Source organism: Pelophylax lessonae (genome assembly GCF_965119305.1).
Source record: "Pelophylax lessonae genome assembly, chromosome: 2".
NCBI classification, from domain to species: domain Eukaryota; kingdom Metazoa; phylum Chordata; class Amphibia; order Anura; family Ranidae; genus Pelophylax; species Pelophylax lessonae.
The window spans coordinates 38941073-38963635 of NC_138769.1; the positions used below are offsets into that span (position 1 = coordinate 38941073).

The 22563-nt window shown below is 42.3% G+C and overlaps 1 protein-coding gene across 1 annotated transcript; it reads left to right on the plus strand.

Annotated features, from left to right (window-relative positions):
• Positions 1 to 1639: 1639 nt before the first annotated feature.
• LOC309545721 (cell surface glycoprotein CD200 receptor 1-B-like) lies at positions 1640 to 17812 on the plus strand (the record flags this gene model as incomplete). The annotated part of the gene is made up of 4 exons (XM_082245056.1): positions 1640 to 1691; positions 11315 to 11620; positions 13737 to 13982; positions 17700 to 17812. 4 exons carry the CDS (start codon positions 1640 to 1642, stop codon positions 17810 to 17812), a joined length of 717 nt encoding a protein of 238 aa, XP_082101182.1.
• Between the last annotated feature and the right edge of the window lie 4751 nt (positions 17813 to 22563).

Below are 22563 nucleotides of genomic sequence, written 5' to 3' on the forward strand. Positions count from 1 at the left end.
GCCTGTTAGTGGGTCCCGAGGACCGGATTTGAGAACCACTGCTTTAAAGTGTACTCAAGGTCTGTGCCAAGCTTATACAGCCTAATGCACACAACACTGATTACCTAAGATACAGGACCTATTAGTGCCAGTAACATACACCCACACAACCCAGCTCACACAACCCAGCTGCTGCTGCTCTGTGTCCATTTCAGCCTGTGACAGAGGATAATGTGTTGGAGACAGTTCCTTGCAGAATGCGCCCTTTTATGCATGTGCGGCGTGGTGTCCACGTGCACACCAAATCGCGTTAGAACACGCCCACCACGCGGCGTACGCCTGTACTTAAAGACGAAGATACCTGCGTGTGCGCGAAGAGGCCTACGCCATAGACGCACGATCAAGGCAGAAATTAACATGCTGACGCTTATGCATCAGGGCAAACACAACAAACAAATGGGGGTGAGAGCAGCTTAGGCTGAATCTTGTTTGTCACAGCTGATACTTTTTAGGTGATCAACTCAGGGTAAGAAACAGTGTAACAATACGCTTTAAACATACATTAAACATACTTTGCATAAATCTGCTACAATAAATGTAATTATAAGCAGAAATACACTTGGCACAAGTCTCTGTAATTTTATTAAAGGGAACAGTGCATAAAATATTTACAATTTTAACCTCTTAAAAGGTTTGTTTGCTGTGTAAATATTTAAAATGGACTCACCAGTCCTGTCGCAGGAATCTGCTATAAGCAAGAATACAATCTTCACCCCTCACGGTGAGCATTGTCTTGGGGACCTTCAAGGACTGGGTCCCCTATATAAGAGAAGCCACGGCCTTGGACCTGTAGAGCACCGTGCATGGACAGTCTTTGGGGTTTGGGTCCGGATCCCAGGGTCCAGCGCCTAAAAAGGACAGCGTTACAGGCAAAACCTTGTATCTGCTTTCCGAGGCTCGGGTACCATATTTTTAGTACATTGACTGTTTTATATGGATCCGATAGCTAACCCCTTACGTCCAGTGATCTTTGTTTGGGGTATGTTAGCATAAACTTCTTTCTTCCTCTTTGAAAACATAACAAACATGTGGAGCACCTCTCCACAGCGACCTTCACCTTTTAGACACTAGTGAAAAAACTGAGGTACTTCCTGTGTGGGAGGGGTTATATAGGGGGTCATCAATTCTGATTGGTTGCCAGTGTCCATCACCTATAGGTGGCTATATAACCCATATGTTATGATTTATGGCTCTGTGTCCCGTGATGTACGAAAAGAAAAGTATACATTACCTATGATCACCAGTTTCGTCTAGCATAATGTGATATTTTCCTTTTTCACTTTTTTAGGAATGAATAACATTCAACCTGGAGAGAAAATAACCTAACATACTGTACGCGCAGTTTTAAAGGACGAATAACTCTGCAATTTTTTTTTTCTATTAATACTCCTCTTAGTAAAGCACAAAAATATATTTTCTCACATTTTATTCTTAATGTTTCTTCATGGTTTTGCTGGTGACCATTAAGTGGCCACATTATGTAAGTTCCAAGAACGCCATTACATGTACAGGATGTGTGATTTCGGTAATAGCTGTGAGTATCGGTGACACTGTCATCGCACATTTCTCCTTTTCAGTGTCAGTGTCTTACCTGCAGACAATGTATCTTCTGGCTGTCCTGCTGCTTCTATACCGGGATGTATCATCCTCAGGTGAGAGCTTTATTGGGGATGAGGAGAGGGGGGTGGAGGCAGGGAGGTTACCACTATAAAAATTGAATTTGTATTTATAGTGTATGTAACAGCAAAAGTGACAAAAATACATACTCTATTTTATTTTTTTTATACCAGAGTTTAGTGTCTTTAGACTTTCACCCCCTTCCTGCCCAGGCCAATTTTCAGCTTTCAGCGCTGTCATACTTTGAATGACAACTGAGCCATCATGCAACATTGAACCCAAACTAAATTTTTATCATTTTTTTATGTAGTACTACCCCCTTGGGGGTTGCTGGTTAATGGGTGTTCTTCAGTACTACTGTGACCCTGTAAACCGTCCAGCCCACCTGACACTCTAGGTTCAGACATTGCGTGTACACCTTTAAGAATTACACTGACACAGTACCAATGAGTTATGACTTTTACTCAGTGAGTAAGCAAGTGAAATTATGTCAGTCAGCTGAATCCCTGCTTAAACCACCAGGGTTCAGCGAGACTGACACAGAAACAACAGAAAACAATAAGTTATAATATTAACCACTTCTGGACCGGGCCTTTTTCTGACACTTGTTGTTTACAAGTTAAAATCATTTTTTTTATAGAAAATTAATTAGAACCCCCAAACACCAGGGCTATCTTACCGCATGGGCATGCTGGGGAGTTGCCCGGGGGCCCCACTTGACCGGGCGGCCCCACCTGCCCAGCGACCCAGCCCCAGCCAAGCTTTAGTCCCGATTCTTGTGTGCATCCCGCTGCTGAACTTAGCAGGTAGCAAGCGCCTGTCGGCCCTGCGCTGCTGTCAGGCCACTTGGGCCACGGAGGGGGAGCCCACAACTGCAGGAATGTCTGCCCACCTCCACAGGAACAGGCGCACACAGGACAGTCGAGTCTGACTCCCATCTGTGTATGTGTTCACCGGACCCAGTCACCCAACTTGGAAGCTGTCATTAGCCTGGCACTGCTGTATCAATAAATATCGCCTTACCGATAATGTGCATTTTAATTCTTGTCCGTGATTGTGTAGGCAGGGCCCCAGTGCACTGCATTGCCCTGGGGCCCTTTAATGCTCTTAAGATGGCACTGATAAACACTATATTTTTTTTTTTTTTTTTTTTAGCAGAGACTCTAGAGAATAAAATGGTGATTGTTGCAATATTTTTTATCACATCGTATTTGCGCAGCGGTCTTGCAAACGCAATTTTTTGGGGAAAGATTTCACTTTTTTGAATTGAAAAATAAGAAAACAGTAAAGTTAGCCCATTTTTTTTCCATAATGTGAAAGATAATGTTACCCAGTGTAAATAGATACCCAACATGTCATGCTTCAAAATTGCGCACAGTCGTGGAATGCCGACAAACATCGGTACTAAAAAATCCCCATAGGCGACACTTTAAAAATGTCTACAGGTTACCAGTTTAGAGTTACAGAGAAGTAATAGTACTAGAATTATTACTCTCACTCTAACGATCGCGGCAATACCTCACATGTGTGGTTTAAACACTGTTTACATATGTGGGCGGGACTTGCGTATGAGTTTGCTTCTGCGCACGAGCTAAATAGTGCGAGGGTGCTTTATTTTTTTTTCCTATTTATTTTATCTATTAATTTTTATTTTTACACAGTTTTTTTAAAAAAAATGTTTTTGATCACTTTTATTCCTATACAAGGAATGTAAACATCCCTTGTAATAGAAACTAGAAAAAAAAGTTTGTCAAGACAAACTTTAAGTTGGCTTGAGAAAGCCTGACCAGAAAGTTTGAAAAGTTTAGATCGATCGATCGATAGAAAAGGTTTGAAGATCGATAGATAGATAGATAGATAGATAGATAGATAGATAGATAGATAGATAGATAGATAGATAGGTAGGTAGGTAGATAGATAGATAGATAGATAGATAGATAGATAGATAGATAGATAGATAGATAGATAGATAGATAGATAGATAGATAGATAGATAGATAGATAGATAGATAGATAGATAGATAGATAGATAGATAGATAGATAGATAGATAAGGTTTGAAGATAGATAGATAGATAGATAGATAGATAGATAGATAGATAGATAGATAGATAGATAGATAGATAGATAGATAGATAGATAGATAGATAGATAGATAGATAGATAGATAGATAGATAGATAGATAGATAGATAGATAGATAGATAGATAGATAGATAGATAGATAGATAGAAAAGGTTTGAAATTTTTTTTAACGCCCCCCACCAGCGGTCTGTCTGTCTGTCTCTCTGTCTGGCTGCCTTGCGACAGCAATATAAGTCATCGGATTTGTTTTTGTTTTTTTAAAGACAAGCTAAATAGAAAAAAAAAAAATTTTACCGCCCCCACCCGCGGTCTGTCTGCCTGTCTGTCTGCCTTGCGACAGAAATAGAAGTCATCGGATTTATTTTTGTTTTTTTAAATACAAGCTAAATAGAAAAAAAAAATAAAAAATTTTTACCGCCCCCCACCAGCGGTCTGTCTGTCTGTCTCTCTGTCTGGCTGCCTTGGGACAGCAATAGAAGTCATCGAATTTGTTTTTGTTTTTTTAAAGACAAGCTAAATAAAAAAACAAAAGAAAAAAAATTTTACTGCCCCCCACCCGCGGTCTGTCTGTCTGCCTGTCTGTCTGCCTTGCAACAGCAATATAAGTCATCGGATTTGTTTTTGTTTTTTTAAAGACAAGCTAAATAGAAAAAAGAAAAAAAAAATTTACCGCCCCCCACCCGCGGTCTGTCTGTCTGTCTGGCTGCCTTGCGACAGCAATAGAAGTCATCGGATTTGTTTTTGTTTTTTAAATACAAGCTAAATAGAAAAAACAAAAAAAAAAAAAAAAATTTTACCGCCCCCCCACCCGCGGTCTGTCTGTCTGTCTGGCTGGCTGCCTTGTGACAGCAATATAAGTCATCGGATTTGTTTTTGTTTTTTTAAAGACAAGCTAAATAGAAAAAACAAAAAAAAAACAAACAAACAAAAAAATTTTACCGCCCCCCACCCGCGGTCTGTCTATCTGTCTGTCTGGCTGCCTTGCGACAGCAATAGAAGTCATCGGATTTGTTTTTGTTTTTTAAAGACAAGCTAAATAGAAAAACCAAAAAAAAAATAATAATTTTACCGCCCCCCCACCCGCGGTCTGTCTGTCTGTCTGTCTGTCTGCCTTGTGACAGCAATATAAGTCATCGGATTTGTTTTTGTTTTTTTAAATACAAGCTAAATAGAAAAAAAAAAAATTTTACCGCCCCCCACCCGCGGGGTCTGTCTGTCTGCCTGTCTGTCTGCCTTGCGACAGCAATATAAGTCATTAAGTCATCGAATTTGTTTTTGTTTTTTTAAAGACAAGCTAAATAGAAAAAAAAAAAAAAAATGTTACCGCCCCCCACCCACGGTCTGTCTGTCTGTCTGTCTGTCTGGCTGCCTTGCGACAGCAATATAAGTCATCGGATTTGTTTTTGTTTTTTTAAATACAAGCTAAATAGAAAAAAAAAATAATTTTTACCGCCCCCCACCCGCGGTCTGTCTGTATGTCTGTCTGGCTGCCTTGCGACAGCAATAGAAGTCATCGAATTTGTTTTTGTTTTTTTAAAGACAAGCTAAATAGAAAAAACAAAAAAAACAAAAAAAAAAAATTTTACCGCCCCCCACCCGCGGTCAGTCTGTCTGTCTGCCTGTCTGTCTGCCTTGCGACAGCAATAGAAGTAATCGAATTTGTTTTTGTTTTTTTAAAGACAAGCATGATTATCAAAGTTACTAGCATGTTGATTGAGTCTAATGGGATTTGGAGCTTGGGTCATCTGAACATCCTGTCAATGAAAGTCTATGGGCATTTTTTGGGTTTTTAATTTTAATTTTTAGGAAAACCGTAACTCAAACCAGTCTGAAAAGATATAGCACACCGAGTCAGAACAGTATGAAGGTCTGTGCCGAGTTTGGAGTATGTAGCTTGAACGGTCTAGGAGGAGATAGTGTCCAAAAATTTACCGGCCAGAAAAATAATAAGAAGAAGAAGAATAATAATAAGTTTAAATACAATATCAGTAAGTTGGCTGTTCCAAGCCAACTTAATAAGCATGCCAGGACCTCTTTAATGTGAGATCTGGGGTCAAAAAGACCTCACACTTCACATCTACACTAAAAAAGAAAAAAAAAAGAGTAATTTTTTTCATGATGAAAAAAGATGGGCTCTTTAAATCCGTTGCTAGGAAACTACGTTTGACGTCGCTCCAGTCCTCCAAGGCCATAGAGTCCAGTGAGGGTCATCTGCCCTCACTCGTCTTCCTGCCTGTGAGGAAAGTGGACTGGATTGTTTTCCCCACTGCCGGCGGGTCCGGTAAGCGGGAAAAATGACCAGGAGGGGGGGCACCTCTCCTGCTGCCCATAAGGGTGATCCCATGGTGAATCCACCGCTGGGACCACCCTTATGTTAAAGAGCTGCCTGCCATTTAAAAAAAATACCGGGGGTACAGCTATCGGCCATAACCCCAGTATTTAAAGTCAAAGTACCAACTTAAAACTGCGGCGGGCGGTCCGGAAGTGGTTAAGGCACAGTAGTGAAACAACGTTCTATCTTCTAGCATGTATAGCTACTTCCTAGGAATGATGCAGCAATATCAGATTAATGGAAAACTTTAAGCTCAAAGAAGAACTCTATTCTAATTTATGCTATCAGTATACTACTCAGCAGTATAACCATAAACTAGAACATGTCCCCTTTAAGAACTATGTGTATCAATATCCCTCCTTTAGCAAGGCCTTGCTACGTTCTTCACCGGTAGTTGGAGCTCTTAAACAGTTTCCACTGTGGTTTAGTATCGCAAAGAGGATCAAAGGTTAAATTGTAATCCTAAGAGAATTGTAATGCCTGCAGTCAGTGTAAAGATAAGATGGTATACTTGGGGTCTGAACCAGACGAGGACACCCTCTCTCACTCTAAGATGTTCGTCCATGAGTGCCCTCCAGGATAGACGATGCAATCTCCCACGCTCCGGCGTCTGGGAACAGGCTACACTCTCCCACCACAGGACCAACCGACCTCCACTGTGTCTCCTTCAGCAACACTGTGAAAGCATCCACAGTACAGCGACCAGCATCCGCTTCGCTAAAGCTGAGTCCTGTGAGCGGGTCAGGCCTCATGCACTACATCGCAGCTGCCATCAGTCACACACTCAGCAGGCTGATCTGCACTCCATGGGTCCCGGGAGCAAGAGAGTTTTCAAGCTTTGGAGCAGATAGTTTTATATATTCTCCCATGATTCTCCGCTCCCCCTTCAGCCTTCTGGGAAGATAGTTTCCTTGGTTATCCAAACAATAATCAGCTCTCTGCCAGAAACTACATCTCCCACAATCCCAATTTTCCACTTCCTGTCAGAGGATGATTCCATTGAAATTAACATTAAAAGGGCACAGGAACAGTTCAAATAACAATGATAAATCTGTGTATTTATAATGGTTAAAAAAAAAAAAAAAACACACAAAAAAATCACAGCTTGGTGCCTCATTTAAAGTCCCACCGTGCGATTTTCGTGTGTTTTTGGTGGATGCAGTTTTGATTTGACCTTAGTGTTTTCCGTAGACAGGGATGGAGACCAATAGCATGACCTGCTTGTCTCACATAAAGTCCCAAAAAGGAAATTAGGGATTTCAAAGGCAGTGTGCTTTACAGGCCATGCCCCATACATAAAATCCCTTCTTATCTATATACTGCATCCACCAAGGGGATGGAGGTGTAATGCTTTTCAGCTGGTCTTTTCCAGTTTGCACCATGGTTATAACCTAATTATTTGAGTCTTTGAGACAATAGCCAGTCATGCATGGGGAGGGGTTGGGGGAGGTTGGGCTGTCTCCCTCTCACCTGTCCCCCATCCACCCATTAGCGGCCATGTGCCTCCAGTGTGAGGACACTAAATTAAGAGTGTAGGACTGCAGATATAACAGGGTGCCGTGAAGTGGCTCTGCAGCTTTCACATGCATTTGCAAATGTGTGTCAACTAAACCCCTGTTCTTTGTACCAAGAGACAGGTCTTATTTGGTTGGTGACAGACTGGAGGGTGAGTACATCAGACTGGGGGCTGGCTGACCTTCATGCACCTCTTATAATCCTTTAACCTCTTTTTTTCTTGTTATAGGGATGGAGACGCCGGGCAACACCAGCTTGGGTCTCATCTAAAGTCCCACCTAGTCCAATATGTATTTATAATGGTAGTCCGATCCCGGCTATATTTACATAAATAGAGCTTTCTTTTGAAAATATTTTTTCTTGCTTTTTTGTTAAAAAATGTTGCAAATAAATAATCTTTCTTAAAGTGGAGTTTCACCCTAAATTTATACTTACCTCCATCTTCTTGCTCCGGGGTCACCTGAAAAACAAATGGATAATCGCAATTTTTATTTTTTTTTTTACTTACCTCGTATAGAAGAAAATATACTCACCTTACTTCCTTCTTCCTCCCCTCGGCGGCCACGGCCCGTCGTCACTTCCTGGCTTTGCAATGATTCCTGGGAGCTGAGCGTCATCGCTCCCAGGAATCAATGCGCCTGCACCGGCCCCGACGTCAGTTCCGGTGCACGCGCGTCATTCCCTTCTAAACAGCTTCTGGGCATGCCCAGACGCTGTGGAGGGATGACGCGCGCACCGGAAGTGACGGCGGGGCCGGTGCAGTGCATCGTGGGACCGAAGAAGACGGAAGAAGACACAGAAGAGGATTGCGCTGGCTTCAAGCTGCCCACACCTGAGATGGCAGCGCTGGACAATACTTTTTCAAGGTAAGTATTTCTCCTAAAAGGTAAGTGCAACCCGGGACAGATCAGAGGCTATCCATTGTGGAATGTACTAGCCCTGACTGTCCCGGGGGGATTGTTATTAAAAAAAGTATTCCCAGGGTGGAACTCCGCTTTAATAAATTTAGGCCAAACTGTATTCTGCTACATTTCTTTGGTGAAAATAAACCAAATCAGTGTGTATTATTTAGTCTATAGGAAAGTTATAGAGTCTACAAACTATGGTATATCTGAAAATTGATCAATCCTGATGTACTGACACATCTAATTTCTTGACGCCAGGACTGTGCAAATACCCCCCAAATAACCCTTTTTGGAAAGTAGACAGTCCACGGTATTTAGTAAGAGACATCGAGAGTTTATTGAAGTTGTCATTTTTTTTGTCACAATTTTTTGGAAAATAAAGAAATAAAAAAAAATCTATTTTTTTTTTCTTTTTTACATACTGTTACCAGTGCAGTACATTGTTATCATATAAAGCTGGTATATGATAACGCTGTTATATGATAGACACTGACTGGAGACAGTATGTTTATAAAAAAAAAATAATAATTCAATATTTTTTTTCATTTTTTCATTTTTTATTACTTTTTTTTTTACAATTTTTTTTTAACACACTGTGACCAGAGCAATACAGTGTTACCATGGTAACACTGTACTGCTCTAGGGAAGTGATCAGTATTTTTTTTTTTTCCATTGGTATAAGAAACAATTTTTACTGAATAAAATTGATTCATTCAGTGTATTTTGATGTGATTAGCTGTGATTGGCCAAAGCTAATCACATGGTACAGATGGGCTGTGATTAACATTATCTGTGCCATGTGATCACTGTGACCAATCACAGCTAGCAACATAATTGTATACAATTTATGGCATGAAAGGATGCCATTCATTGTTTTCAGTTGCTATGTGATCTGCTGTGATTGGTCGGTATAGTGACCAGTCATTGGCTGTGTCTGGTGGGCAGATCGCACCGCTGTGCCTTCTGACAGGACATCATATGACATCCACTCACAAGGAGGAAAGTCATAATGACCAAAAGGCTGCAATCATTTGCGTCTTTTATATCTGCTGGAAGTTCAACTTTTAGGATCCAAAACTACAAAGAACGTTTTAGCTTTACGTATACATTAACACCTTCCCACCCAGCCTATAGCAGACTGACAGCCAGGAGGGAAAGTGTTAATGGTACTCAAAGCAGAAACTTTCTTTGTAGTTTTGGATCCTAAAAGTTGAACTTCAAGCAGATATAAAAGACACAAATGATTGCAGCCTTTTGGTCATTGATTATATTTCTTTTTAAATACAAGCAGTGGAAGTACCTGAATGTGACCTGATATCAGCCTCTCACAGTCCCTGTACAGCAGAGCTCAGACTGGAAGCAAACAAAGCAGCACAAGGAACCAATCAGGTGTTTACCAGTGCTCCTGTGCTGACAAGGAGCAAGCTGATAGGAGGAGAGAGATCAGAGTGACAGAGAGATGAGCCAATCAGTCTCCCGCTTCTCCTTCACTATCCAGTCACAGGCTGGGGAAGTCTGTTGATCCCGGAAGTAATCTCTTAATTTTGAGTTGTGAGCTGACAACACACTGGGGTTTATTTATTAAAACTGGAGAGTGCAAAATCTGGTGCAGCTCTGCATAGAGACCAATCAGCTTCCAGGTTTTAGGCTTGGTTAACATTGGTGCGATGTGGGAACCCTGCAAATCCAATGCAGGTTGCCGCATCGCACCCGACTCGCAGGCAGTTCACACTGCCATATGCAAACCGCTGGGGGTGTCAATACAAAGTTAATGACACCCCCAGATTGGTTCACATATTGCAGTGCGACCTGTCAATTGGGACAGGAATCGGAAGACATAGGTGTGAACACCCATGCAATTCAATCCTGGTGTGGACCAAAAAAAGGTCCTGCATGGCTTTGGTCCAAATGCGATGTGAATTCAGGCATTCAATCTGTATGGCTGAATTTGCATCGCACAGATCTCACATGTGATTTGCACAACAGTGCGGTGCGAATCCCATGCGATGTCTTCCATCATACAAATGTGAACCAAGCCATTTTGTGTAAGCTTAATTGAACAATGTGAAGTTAGAAGCTGATTGGCTGACATGCACAGCTGCACCAGATTTTGCACTCTCTAGTTTTAGTAAATCAACCCCATTTTCTCTTCTATACCACAATCCAAAGAAATGGTGTCAGCCCTGCCCAGTTGCCTTTTTCTAAACTGGGAATCCCCATCCCTCTCCATACCATACAGCAGGGGTCTCAAACTGGCAGCCTTCAAGTTGTTGCAGAACTACAATTCCCATGAGGCATTGCAAGGCTGACAGTTACAAGCATGACTCCCATAGGCAGAGGCATGATGGGACTTGAAGTTCTGCAACAGCTGGAGGGTTGCCAGTTTGAGACACCTGCCATAGAGGGAGGTGTTTTGTAGTCTAAGGCAAGAACCAAGAGGGCCTTTTTGACTGCTTGAGTAAACAAGACACAGGGTGGCTCTATGTTTCTGGCAGGATCAACGGGTATTTTTATTTTTACATTTGGGATATATGCAGCCCTGGGACAAGTTTGCATATGTGGAAAGACAGAAGTGATCACTCTTGTTCTAATATAGAAAAGAGGCATGACAGCCAGGTAATTAGCATTTCCAGACTGAGAATAAAAATCATCATTATTTCTCAGGGAAGGTTCCAGTGCTATGAAGACTCTTCATATGTAAAAAATAAATGTTCCTGGTGATAATACATAACACATGACAAAATATAAATCCTGGTGATAATACAGAACGCATGACTTTGTAGGTCAAACAATGCGCTAAAACATGCGATCTTCTGATTTCAGATGTTACAGTTGTGGTGGGGAGAAGAGGGAATTCTACACTTCTACAATGTGGAGGAGATCCTGGAGATCAGATAACGGGAGTATTATGGAAGATTCATCACAATAATAATTCTTCGTGTATACTCTCATATGGTGCATTAATAAGAAGAAGACCCCGGATATACAACAACTGCAGCACAAGAATGACATTTACCAATATAACACTGACCATCCACAACACCCAGATATCTGATGGAGGAAATTATACCTGTGAAATGTCAGATACTGAAGGAACCTTCATCAATACAACTATTCTACAAGTATTAGGTGAGTGATATCTGATTTCTCCACTGTGATAAAGTCAATCCAATTCAGCGCTATTATTTCTGTCTTCCATATTGTATAAAAGCGAATCAAAAACCAAAATAATATAATTATCCCTAAAATGTACTGTATGTGTGGTTATAGTTTTTCTTAAAAAATAAAATCAGATCTTGATACATTTATTATGGCATGCAATAATCTAAGATATATACAGACATTTCTATTTAAAGTATATCTAAATCTAAAAGAAAAATGTAATATATTGCAGTTTACCAATCCTTAGATGTGATGGCAGCATTGTTTTTTTTTTCGTTTTTTTTTTTGTATTCTTCTGGTGACCTAACCAGTAATTCTGTTATTTTTAACCACTTTAGCCCCGCTCACTGTGCCTCTACTGCGGCACAGTGGCTCGTTCCCGTCCAGCGACGTAGACCGCTGGACTCCTCCCCTTGTGGACAGCGCCCGCGCGCTGCCGGAGGCTCGCTCCCACTGTATTCAGTCACAGCGGGAGTCGGGCCAGGGAAGGAGCAGCGGCGATCGCCGCTGCTCTTCCCCGATCGTCGGGGAATCGAGTTTGGAGATCCGCCCGCTTGTGTAAACAAAGCGGGCGGATGTCCTAAGTGACAGACAGTGACAGATTGCAGGGTTCAGCATAGCTGAACATGCGATCTGTCCCTGTGTCACTCAGTCACCTCCCCCCACACATGTCAGTAAGCACCAGGCATACATTAACCCCTCCCTCTCCAATAAATATTAACCCCTTCCCTGCCAGTGTCATTTTTACAGTAACAGTGCATATTTATAGCACTGATTACTGTAGCAATGTCACTGGTACCCTCAAAAGTGTCAAAAATGTCAGTCAAGGGTCCGATCTGTCTGCCGCAATGTCGCAGTCCCGCAAAAAAAAAAAACGGCAGATCGCCGCCATTACTCGTTAAAAAAAACCCACCAAAAATGACAGAAATCTTTCCCTTATAGTAAACGCAATAACTTTTGCGCAAACCAATCAAAATACGCTTATTGTGATTTTTTTTACCAAACATAGGTAGCAGAAAACAAATTGGCCAAAAATTTAAAAAAAAATAGATTTTTACATTTTGGGGGGGGGGGGGGGGGGAATCTCATATAAAAAAAATGTGAAAAATATTGTTATTTTTTCAAAATTTACGCTCTTTTTTTGTTTATAGCGCAAAAAGTAAAAATCGCACAGGTGATCAAATACCACCAAAAAAGTGGTTAAACTCCCTTTACCAGACCAAGCTGTCCAGCAAAGAGACAGCTAGGGGGTTGAGACAAGTCATTTACAGGGATCATCTTACAATGATCCGCTTGTCTTCATTTATGTAAAACATTTATATCAAAAGGAAAAAAATAGAAAGAAAAAAAACTATTGCTGTAACTGCTTAAAAAGTGTGCAACCCTATGGGGGTGACCCCTGCTTTGTATTTCCTTTGATTTTTAATAAACTTATTGTACCAGAAAAAAGTCTTCAGCTTTAATTTGTTAGTCAACTCCACCTAAATCTGCCAGCCTAACAATACCCTCCCCCCTGACTGACAATACTGCCACCCAAGGTTATCTCCATTGCTCCTCCATCCAGAGTCGGATACACCCTAAGACAGGAACCGTGATACTGGCTGCATCACCAGGTGAAAATAAAGGTAACAAAAACTAAAAGCTAATACAACCACCATGTCTAAGTACTGGTAATCTGCAACATATTACATCAGGGGCCAAACTTCAAAATACAGGGTGGAACTCCGCTTTAAAAAAATAATTCCTGGTATGGATATTTTTACATAGTTACATTGCTCCAAAAATTGGAACCCAGAAGCTAGTGGAGATCAATGAAGTAGTGGTGTCTACTACACTGATTTCCAGCTCCTATAGGGATCCCACAGGTATGGAACATACATACTTACATTGGTCCAATCTGGACAAGTGTAACTATATAAAAATATCCATACCTGGAATCTTCTTTAATACATTAAAACTAATTTCCTACTCCTATGATGCATATTTCAAAGAAGGTTTTATCCATCTGTACATCTTATAAACCATTGGCAACAATTATTTAGTAATATATGGTTTAGTAATTTCTTGCTCCTTATTTCTTCAGCTCAGCCCTCTGTGTCTCTGAATATAAAGAGTCATGGATCTCCAGAGTGTAGAGCCATTGGTGGATTCCCGGCTGCAGAGATCTCCTGGATCCCTTACTCAGATGATATAAACACTACGGAAATGAAAGATTTGAATGATACCTGGACAGTGATCAGCACATACAAGTCTGATGTAGACAATGTGACATGTTTTGTGTCTCATCCCACATTTGTGAATCTCCGGAGCCATACAATTGTATTATCAGGTAAAAATGGTGAATGTATGTAAAGTATGTTAAATTCCCCTAATGGACATAATACATCCAGCCTTCTTACTATACAAGGTGTACAATCAAAAGCAAAAATGTATGAGGATCCCACTCTATGGACCTCAAAGTTCTTTACCATATAGCTCAAACAAACACAGCCTACATGATAGTGGCAGCTCTGCTCCGAATTCAGAAGTGCAACAGTAATACCACCCCATCACTAGAAATGGCATTAGGTGGACTTCACTGGCAGGCCTAATAGGTATTTGCTAGACTTTGTAGGATGGCCAGTGGCGTCACTATGGGGGTGCGGTGGGTGACACCAGCCAGAGGGGTGACACCACATGTTTCCCCAGCTGCATGCAGTGCAGTCTTCACTTGTCACTGTGTACACTGAAGCAGTTGAAGCTTTCGGCCGTACACCGCCCCTCCTCCTCTTGCTATGATGTTTTCCTTCCTCTACACAGAGGAAGAGGAGATGGAGGAGGCAGTCCGAGGCACCACGCTGCCTGAATGGCATTCTCCGTCAGAATAAGAGAAGCTGGCCGTCTCTTGATTGCACAGATATTGCCACCCCCGGTGAGTCTGAAATGGCTGTCTACTGTCTTCAAATACATTTTGATAGAAGGTTTCATAATTGTCCTAAGAGGCTCATTTTATTTAGCTGAGCACAAATGATGTGTAGTGTTCAACTGCTTGGACAACGAGGACTTTTATTTGGCATATTACAGGATCACAAGCCTAGTCCGTAACCCTAAAATGAGACTGCATAGTTGAGCTGGGACAAGGTAAATTGCAGGTAACCCTTCAACTGCTGGCACATTATCACTAGAAGGGATCGTTCATGTTCTTTTTAACTTCAAGAAAATTGAACTTCAACAGTGTCCAACACCCCCTGTACCATGTCCGCAGTGTCCAACACCCCCTGTACCATGTCCGCAGTGTCCAACACCCCCTGTACCATGTCCGCAGTGTCCAACACCCCCTGTACCATTTCCGCAGTGTCCAACACCCCCTGTACTTTGTCCGCAGTGTCCAACACCCCCTGTACCATGTCCGCAGTGTCCAACACCCCCTGTACCATGTCCGCAGTGTCCAACACCCCCTGTACTTTGTTCGCAGTGTCCAACACCCCCTGTACCATTTCCGCAGTGTCCAACACCCCCTGTACTTTGTCAGCAGTGTCCAACACCCCCTGTACCATGTCCGCAGTGTCCAACACCCCCTGTACCATGTCCGCAGTGTCCAACACCCCCTGTACCATGTCCGCAGGGTCCAACACCCCCTGTACCATGTCTGCAGGGTCCAACACCCCCTGTACTTTGTCCGCAGTGTCCAAAAACCCCTGTACCATGTCCACAGTGTCCAACACCCCCTGTACCATGTCCGCAGTGTCCAACACCCCCTGTAGCATGTCCGCAGTGTCCAACACCCCCTGTACCATGTCCGCAGTGTCCAACACCCCCTGTACCATGTCTGCAGTGTCAAACACCCCCTTTACCATGTCCGCAGTGTCCAACATCACCTGTACCATGTCCGCAGTGTCCAACCCCCCCTGTACCATGTCCACAGTGTCCAACACCCCCTGTACTTTGTCCACAGTGTCCAACACCCCCTGTACTTTGTCCACAGTGTCCAACACCCCCTGTACCATTTCCGCAGTGTCCAACACCCCCTGTACTTTGTCTGCAGTGTCTAACACCCCCTGTACACTGACACTAACCCTAGTGACGCCACTGAGGATGGCTAAGAGAGAACTGTATATGTATAAATGTCCTTATAATTTTAAAAGGGCTGCAGTGCATATTTACTTCACTGGGCGGCCAAAGTTCTACTTTAAATACCCCATAGGTAGGATATTCCCTTACAGGTTGGTCATGAAAAAAAAAAAAAAAAAAAACATTTCCTACTAGTCATTTCTACTCTATTCTTTTCTATTCCTATTTTTTGCTCTGCTGGCACAAATATCTGACATGTGTCATCATTAAGGTGTGTGTAAACCCTAACACTGAACTTCTCTGATTTGTTCCCTTTTGGTTTATGAAATATACCGTTGAAAGTGTTTTTTTATCTGTTCAATAAGTAGGAAAAAAACTGTTCTTTATGCCAGTGCTGCACTATTTTATCAGTTCCATTATTCTGAGGACTACAGAACCACATCCATCCACAGCTCTCCCTGTTGCCCCAGAACCTTCCAATGTTCTCCTTCAGCAGAGCCATCCATAAGCCCCTCACTGGAGTCCTCCAGCCTGGTTTGCTGCTAACCCCTTCTTGTCTTTAGATATTCTAGGACCCCTGAGTAGAATTTTAAAAGCCTCTCTCTGCCTGATGCTTTATTAACCACTTCTTCCTCTTCTCTTGGGGCCTGAGGCTCCCCAAAGGGCTCACACCCACCTCATGCCCTCTCTGATCTATTTTGGGGCCCCTGAACAGAGTCACCTTGGGGCCCTTCAGTGGACATTGTTAGTCAGGTGCCTCATTAATTAGCTGTTCAAGGGTTTGTCTGTAGAGTGCTATGGGATGTTTTATTACTACACTACAAAGTCATACACCATTAAGCAACACCCACCTTATTGGCCACACCTTTAGGTGTACGGCCAGTGGTGCACTATGTGCTACTTGGTGTCTTTTATTGAAGTTTATATTGCATTTATACTAAGAATATCTGCTTCCTGTTGCTAAGACTTGTGGGTTTAGGGTGTCTTATAAATGGGGGGGAAGTGGATGTGACCAATAGGAGGATTCCAGATTTCAATTTGAAAATGTGGCCACCTTAACAAAGAATCCCATTTATACTAGGGACTGGGTGTCAATAGAAAAGGTTGGGAACGGTTGGGATGCTGCAATTTGGTTGAGATGCTGCAATGGAAAAGGGCTTCTGCAAGGGTCACTGCACCGTGCAATGTAAACTGTATTGGGTTGATTTACTAAAGGCAAATAAACTGTGCACTTTGCAGAGTACATTTGCACTCTGCAAGTGTAGTTGCTCCAGCACTTAGTAAAGGCCCGTACACACGCACCGATTGTCAGCCGAACGATCGGCCGTCTTTTGTCCGGTGCTGTCGTGTAGGTTGAAAAGTGCCAAAGACTGCACACGAATTTTGTCGGCCAACAACAGCCGACTGCAGAAGTGATGTCATGTGATGGTTTACTTTCCGTGTGTTTTTTCTTCTCTGAGCATGCCCAGTCTTGCTCATCTGCTGTTTGTCGGCCGAATTCTGTACTGACTGAGGAACAATCAGCCGTTCTGGTGTTGGCCAACAAAAATTTTAAAGCATGCACATCAGATTCTGTTCGGCCGAAAAGTCGCAGTCGGTTGTCGGAAGCATCATACTAACAAGCCGAAAATCGGCCGATCGGACGGTGGCTGAATATTTACGGCCGACAATCGCTACGTGTGTACGGGCCTTCAATGAGTAAAAGTTCTGCTGACTTCCATAATCCAATCACGTGCAAGAAAAATGGCTGTTTTTTTTTATATTTCCTTGCACGTGATTGGGTATTCTTTGCACAGTGAAGCTTTACCTCATTTACTACGTTTTGGAGCAACTGCACTTGCAGAGTGCACAGTCTATTTGCCTTTAGTAAATCAACCCCAATGTGTTTCTTTAGATAACATTATTAGATCATTGACATAACCAACCCAGACAAGATTGTAAATATGATTATAAATGATGACAGTAACCTTCACTGTGCCTTTTCTTTTGTCTTTAGGTCGTACTTATTATCATTATTTTTGGAGGATTGTTGCACTCATCATCTTCAGTTGTCTTGTCATAGCAATCTTTTTGTGCTGCAGATACAAGTCCAAGGTCATACATATGTAGGAATAGAAACATAACCTAAAGTGGAACTCTGGAGGGCATTAGAAATCCAAAGGATCAAATAAATCAAGCGCAAATGATCAGAGGCTTCTCACCATTCCTGGTGGTTCAATGATGCACAATGTCTGTAACCTCCTTCCTGTATCTCCAAAGTCTCTGATGAAGCATTGCTGGAACTGTATTGTCTTCCCTCACATTGTAAAGCGCTGCGCAAACTGTTGGCGCTATATAAATCCTGTATAATAATAATAATAATAATAATAATAACAGCAGACCAGAACAATAGAACAGAGGCTCCTTGGAACAACAGCTCAGTTTATGGGTAGCACCAAAGGCACAGCTCAGCCTTAAAGCACATGGTCCTCTGGTGTCACTGTACCCCAGCAACTCTCTTCCTCTTTTAGGACGACCACATTTCTAAACTGCCATTCAGGGGCACCAACCCCCGCCCGCCCAAAAAAAGATGATTTTTCGTACCTTTTTCTCGTCAATTTTTGGAAAGACAAAAGCAAACAGTGGTCACCAGTTTAGACAGGTGGTATACAATGTGCACCTGCTTTAACTAAGTCACTTAATGACAGCCGCGTACTTTGTACATCACCCATTACTTACTTTTGCAAGCACACTGCATCAAACTTATGCTTAAAATTGCTAAAAACATAGCTGCCTGTGCATTTTACAGCATTTTGCAATTGCGCACCGCAAACAATCACTGGTTAATCTAAAACAGGTCATACTTTTAAATGTGTTAGCCCCCATTCACACTGGGGCGACGCTACTTCGCACCGCGACCTCGGAGGTCGCGGTGCGAGCAGCGCGCCGCTACCTCGGAGCGGCCGCCACGGACTTCGTAACATTGAAGTCTATGGCGGTCGCCTCCTGGTCGCCCCAAAGAAGCTCCGGACCCTTTTTCTGAGTCGGAGCGACTTGTGTCGCTCCTATCAGAACGGGTCCGCAGCTTCCCTATGGGAGGCGACCTGCGGCGACCTGTGAGGCGACCAGGTCGCCTCACAGGTCGCCCCAGTGTGAACGGGGGCTTAGACATCTCTTAAGAAAAAAATAAACAAAACAAGTTGCAATAAATTAACAAATAGTTTTTTTTGTTTTCTCAATGAGCAAGAACATTTAGAAACTATGTATAAACTACTAACAATATATAATAAACCACAAACAAATCCACATATTTCTTAGAGCCCATTCACACAGGGGCGACACTACTTGCTGGGGCGACCTGTGAACCGTGACCTCAGAGCGACATGCACGGACTTCATATCATTGAAGTCAATGAAAGTTGGCTCCAGGTCGCCCCAAAGTAGTACAGGACCCTTTTTCTAAGTTGGAGCGACTTGTGTCGCTCCTATTAGAACGGGTCCTGTGCTAATCAATGGCAGGCGACCCACCGCGACTTTTCAGGCGACCGAGTGGCCTGACAAGTCGCACTAGTGTGAATGGGGTCTTAATGTGTAACAGATGTATTACTATTAATATATTCTTGAAAATATAATACTAACAAGACAGTCAATTATAATATAACCACTTTAAGACTGGAAGGTTTTACCCCCTTAATGACCAGGCCCTATTTTGCGATTCGGCAGTGCGTTACTTTAACGGACAATTGAGCGGTCGTGCGATGATGTACCCAAATAAAATTGATGTCCTTTTTTTCCCACAAATAGAGCTTTCTTTTGGTGGTATTCGATCACCTGTGCGATCTTTATTTTTTGAGCCATAAACAAAAAATGTGACAATTTGTTTTCTGCTACATATTTTTGGTAAAAAAAAAAATCACAATAAGCGTATTTTGATTGGTTTGCGCAAAAGTTATTGCGTCTACTAACTACGGGAAAGATTTATGTCATTTTTATTGTTTTTTTTTTTTTACTAGTAATGGCGGCGATCTGCAATTTTTTGCGGGACTGCGACATTGCGGTGGACAGATCGGTTCCTAACTGACATTTTTGATCCTTTTGGGGGTACCAGTGACATTACTACAGTAATCAGTGCTAAAAATATGCACTGTTACTGTAATAATGACACTGGCAGGGAAGGGGTTAACCCTATGGGTGATCAATGGGTTAAATGTGAGCCTAGGGGAGTGTTTCTAACTGTGGGGGGGGGGCGTGGCTTGTGAAATGACCATAGAAACCTGTGATTCTATAGAGAAGGATCACGTGAGCTCTGTGTTCATTGCAGAGAGAAGAACGGACGGCTGTGTTTAAAACAGCCGACTGTTCTTCTCTCTCAGCGGGGAACGATTGCGGGTGTCAGGTAGCAATTGGAGCCGGTGGTGGCGCGCACCTGCTCCCTAGCTTCCCGTGTGGGACCAACGTCGGTTTGCGCAGGAGAGCCACCCTAAAAACTAAAAAGGCGGGGGGTGGTCGGGAAGTGGTTAATAGTGAACATAATATTGCTGAAATATTAATGCTGTGTCTAATTTAGCTCACATGGCAATATGACCATAATCAAATCCTTCCATAATAGACCACATGGCACCAGCTCAGTATCTTCTGTTTTCAACACTGATTGTATGTATTGTAAATGTGTATTTCTTGCCACTTCTTGCACATTGCAAGAGTTTTTTATTTTGTTTTTTACGAAGCTGTAAAAAGACCGACAGCCCATGTCAAAATAGATTTTTACCTGAAGTTAAGATTTTATTAGATCAATGCTGCATCTATTCCTTATGTCGGACCAGCACAATCCCATCATGCTGAAGACTCTTTCAACTGCTGCATTTGAGCATGGAATGCTAATGACAAATAAAACCACTTTCAAGAGGTTTGGCAGTTCTGCAGGCCCAGCGTTCCTGAATATTGTTGACCATTTAACATCGGTGTTGAGATCATCATCTGCTTCAGTACTGGTAGAAACCTTTTAAAAGTTTAAGAGTGGACAAACACAAGCATATTCTTCAAAAATGTCATCTATTGTAATAGAGAAAACCATGAGATACTACATCTACATCTACAATTATTATACAGGATTGGTGGACAGATCGGATCCCTAACTGACATTTTTGACACTTTTGGGGGTACCAGTGACAGTAACTACAGTAATCAGTGCTAAAAATATGCACTGTTACTGTAACAATGACACTGGCAGGGAAGGGGTTGACCCTATGGGTGATCAATGGGTTAAATGTGAGCCTAGGGGAGTGTTTCTAACTGGGGGGGGGGGACGTGGCTTGTGAAATGACCATAGAGACCTGTGATTCTATACAGAAGGATCACATGAGCTCTGTGTTCATTGCGTATTACAAGTTGGCTTGTAATCCAAACACATTGACTCATGTATGAAATGGGCAAGCCAACTTGTAATACAAAGTATTTACCAGCATGCCACAGAGCTCCACAGCAATAAAACTCCTAAGGGAATCTACAAGTTACGATGCCAATCATTACAAATTGATCACACCTGATTTACTGACGGCCCATCTATCTCTTGAGTCACTAATGGCTCGTATAGACTATAGGAAATTTGGGCAAAAATTTTAGTCCGAGGAATGATCATACGATATTCTTACAGCTGATTCTGACAATCCAAATGTAAATTTCCGAAGGGACAAACCCCAACATTTTTCTCGTATGGGAACAAAATGAACGATTTTCGTTTGTTGTGTACCATTTTTGTACGATTTTTGCAGGAGAAATAGTAGATACAAAAGAATGCGCATGAGCAGAAGCAACACAAAAAAAAGCCTGTGTCACATGAGAATTTTCATACGTTTTTTTCTATTCTCAGTTCCGAGCAATTGTTTGTCCGAAAAGTAGACATCCCAAGGTAATTAGTAAGAGACATGGTGAGTTTTTTCAAGTTGTCATTTTAATTCCCACAATTCTTTGCAAAACGAAGATTATTTATTTTTTTTTGACAAAATTCACAGGTTATAGCTCTAACACAGCATATGCATACTTGCAACTGCATCCCAAAATACATTCTTCTACTCCTCCTGAGTATGGTGATACCACATGTGTGACATTTATACACAGCCTGGCCACATACAGAGGTCCAACACGCAAGGAGCACCATCATTTCTTAACTACCCATTACACTTTTGAAGGCCCTCGAGCACCAGGACAATGGAAACATCCACACAATGACCCCATTTTAAAATGAAAACACCCCAATGTATATTCTATGAGGCATAATGAGTCTTTTGAACGTGTCATTTTTTTCCCACAAGTTTTTGTAAAATGTGGAAAAAAAATAAAAATGTGTTTTTTTACACATTTGTATGGCACTGACGGGCACTGATGAGGATCCACTGATAAGGTGGCACTGATAAGCACTCACTAATTGGAACTGATGTGCACGTTTGGGCACTGATGAGCACTATTAGGGCACTGTAGTAGCACTGATGGGCACTTTACTGATGGCATTGCAGAGCACCGATGAGCACTGATAAGCAATCACTGATGGGCACTGTAGGGTATGAGCACTCACTGATGGCACTGTAGAGCACTGATATAAGCACTCACTGATGGGCATTGATGGCACTGTAGGGTATGAGCACTCACTGATGGCACTGTAGAGCACTGATGAGCACTGATAAGCACTCACTGATGGGCACTGATGGCACTGTAGTGTATGAGCACTCACTGATGGCACTGTAGAGCACTGATGAGCAGTGATAAGCACTCACTGATGGGAACTGATGGCACTGTAGAGCACTGATAAGCCCTCACTGATGGCACTGTAGAGAACTGATAAGCACACACTGATAGGCACTAATGGCATTGTAGAGCACTGATGAG